Source organism: Salvia hispanica, chromosome 5, assembly GCF_023119035.1.
Source record: "Salvia hispanica cultivar TCC Black 2014 chromosome 5, UniMelb_Shisp_WGS_1.0, whole genome shotgun sequence".
NCBI classification, from domain to species: Eukaryota; Viridiplantae; Streptophyta; class Magnoliopsida; order Lamiales; family Lamiaceae; genus Salvia; species Salvia hispanica.
Window position 1 is genome coordinate 9,100,605 of NC_062969.1, and position 3,182 is coordinate 9,103,786.

The 3,182-nt window shown below is 31.9% G+C and overlaps 1 protein-coding gene across 1 annotated transcript; it reads right to left on the reverse strand.

Moving 5' to 3' along the window:
- Positions 1–1,339: 1,339 nt before the first annotated feature.
- On the reverse strand, positions 1,340–2,450 carry LOC125190831 (transcription factor RADIALIS-like). The gene is made up of 2 exons (XM_048088235.1): positions 2,125–2,450; positions 1,340–1,548 (listed from the first exon to the last, which is right to left on the reverse strand). Exon 1 carries the CDS (start codon positions 2,381–2,383, stop codon positions 2,138–2,140), a length of 246 nt encoding a protein of 81 aa, XP_047944192.1. The 5' UTR covers positions 2,384–2,450; the 3' UTR covers positions 1,340–1,548; positions 2,125–2,137.
- Between the last annotated feature and the right edge of the window lie 732 nt (positions 2,451–3,182).

Below are 3,182 nucleotides of genomic sequence, written 5' to 3' on the forward strand. Positions count from 1 at the left end.
TGCCCTCATTATCTGGAATCATTTTTTTTTAGTATTGTTATTACTATTTCAGAACTCATAATCTATGAAGAAAAATATCGTATTTTGTCCTAATTAATAATCTGTTTTTCAATTAGGTTCATAATAATTGAACTTTGGAAAATCCACATAGCAAACTGAATTTGATGTTCGCATCAGCATCAGATCTAGCATGTCATTTTATTCATGATACTATTACAAATTATTGAAAAAAGTTTGTCAAATGTTGGACCATGACGATTTTGTAAGTGGACCCTGACTTTATCACTGCGATGTAATGGCTTATGCATGTGAGATCATTTTAAAAGTTTCAAGAAAACCACATGCATCTTTGTTACTTTGGTTCAATAAATTTGGGAAGGAAATTATATATAAAAAAATAGATAACTAGCACTAGACCCTCTATTATATATATCGATACTGAAGAAGGATGATTTTATTAAGAACTTAATTAATAAAATAATTATTGCTATGGTTTGAATCATTGGAGTTATTTTCTCCGTTGACGTCACATTCTTAGATTTATTTTATGTTTTTATTTTATTTATTGAGAAAACATGTTTTCATATGATGTCTATTCTTTAAATAAAATTATGGTTATTGTACTAATTGTACCTTATCATTTCTCTTGTTTCTAGCGGGTTTTTTCTTCATAAACTAATGTTTATATGCTAATGTCCACGCCCACTTGCTTTATGCACGTCATGTTGTCATTATTATTTCCATCTTCAACGTCCGAATGCTTTGCTTTATGCACATTATTTTGTCACTATTACTACCATCAAAGCTATAAATTACCTGATTTGATTGAGAGACGTGACAAAAATTCGAGCCTTTCTCTTGGCTCCGGAATCTTTTTTTTTAAATGACGTTTTTAACTTCTCTAAACAATGTTATTTTTATTCCTTAAAAACTATAATTAATGTGTTAATTTTCCCTTACTGTACACAAAGTGAGTAGATAAAATTTATACATATAATATTATCATACATAGGGGTGCGTTATTTATATATATATTTTACTCAGTTAATGGGATAGTATAAAAAAGAATACTCACACGCACACAAACGTATATACGTCAGATCTCAATTAACGATGAATTTTATACTTTCCTTCCTTCATAAGTGTTTCAATAATTAAATAAAATAAAACCCTCTCACAGAGAAGAAGAAGAAGAAGAAAAGAATACATAAAATCGTTATATTTTTATCTCAAAAATTAGATATAATTACCGATACTATGAACTTGCACATTTTAATATGATATGATCTCGTTCATTTTTGCAGTAATAATAAATAAGAATCGCATTTGCAGTACGTACTAGCTAGAAAATCACATATAAATTGATAATGCCACGTCACGTACAATATTTATTTATAGGGACAACTTTCGTCCAACATTGGGAAGAATCATCATCTACTATATGATTCTCAAATATTACAAAAATAAGTAAAACTAAATACGTATATATAATTGCTTCAATTCGGTAGGTTGCCTTCTTCCATCTCTTATTTAATCTCTTCATATTACCTGCATCACAAAAAATACCCATTATTCCCAAAAATTACAAGAATTAAATAATAAAGGAGATTTGAATTTTAAACATACATACGTGCATATACATTCTGCAATCTGCATGCATGGTATTTCGAGAATTCATGCAAAGGCAACAATTAATAACGTGCTCAGATTGTACTGTTCAAAACACTAAATAGAAATCAAAATTGTACGTGACTATGCTATATAGGACTAAATTATTTCTAAAATCTAAAGTACTTCAACCCCATAAGAAATATTAAGAATCCAATGCCAAGATTTTAGATTGATTGAATGGGAACTAAATAGTAGGAGTGTATATTACATGCATATATGAAGCTGGCCTACCTGTCTTAGTGTCCACGAGCACAAATTATTAATAACAACATAGGTTTTTGTCTAATTATTTACATACAAATTCAATTACTTACGTTCACTATCACCAACCAAGTTCATTAATTACCAATGATGGAGAAATTGCCACATTTCACTCTACTATCTACCAATGTGGTCAGATAAGAGACACACAAACATACTGATAACATAAAACACGAGACTGATTATAGATACCTTAAAAATTTGTTTATCTCGTGGTCCGGTAGTTTGGGAATGGGACTTTCCCACTCTCAATATATTTGATATCCTCAACAAGGATGTCATAATGCCTCTTCACCTCCTCTGGTGTCCGGCCCCCAATGGCTCGGGCAACGTTGGCCCAACGGTCAGGGGTATCTTTGTCATAAACGGCCAAAGCCCTCTCGAAGGCCTTGTTTTCTTGGGCAGACCATTTGCTGCTGCTGCCCGAGTGAGAGATCGAGGTCGATGCCATTTTGTTTATGAATGGAAAACAAAAAAAAATGGTAATAGGGAGAAACAAGAAAACAAAGAGGCTAATGAGGTCAAGTGTAGAAGTGAGGAAGTGGGAAATGGTATGGTGCTTATTTATAAGCTTCATATGGTTAGGGGGTGGGGTGGGGTGTTGATACAGCTGGACTATAAACTTGGAAAATCTTGAAGAATTTAAGTGATTTGTCTAGTTAAGAACCACAATTGAAGCAAGACAAAGGACTATTACAACCTTTAAAGAATCTGCATACATAAAATGTACTACTACTAAGAGAATATAATGCCATCTCACCTCTTAGTTAATTAATCACGCCTTCTTTTGCACCTAGATTTGATCACAAATTATGCATAGTATCTTCTTACATCAAGTGCAAGAATGTGGCTTATCATACCTAATTCAAGAAAAGTGTGAAATTTGTACGTGCTAAATTGCTAATTCAGCTAATTAATTGGTTTGTTTACTTGCATTTTGCTTACTTCCCACTAGGAAAAAAATATCCGCACCCAAAAAATAAAAACAAGAAAAATACAAGATCAAATTATATGGTACATAGACAGCAAACTTCGTCAAGACAAACATCACAAGATTTAAAAGAGTGAAAGAAGAGTGGGCTTATCTAAAACATTGTGAGGGTCTAAATCCATACCAACTAGTACAAGAGTTTCCTCAAAATGGAATGTACTTGCATGCAATTTGTTTCTCAAAAACTAGTGCAGAAATTGATCGTATGATGCATTCATTTCACTTTTTTCTTGAATTTTTCTTTGCTTTCTACATCGTC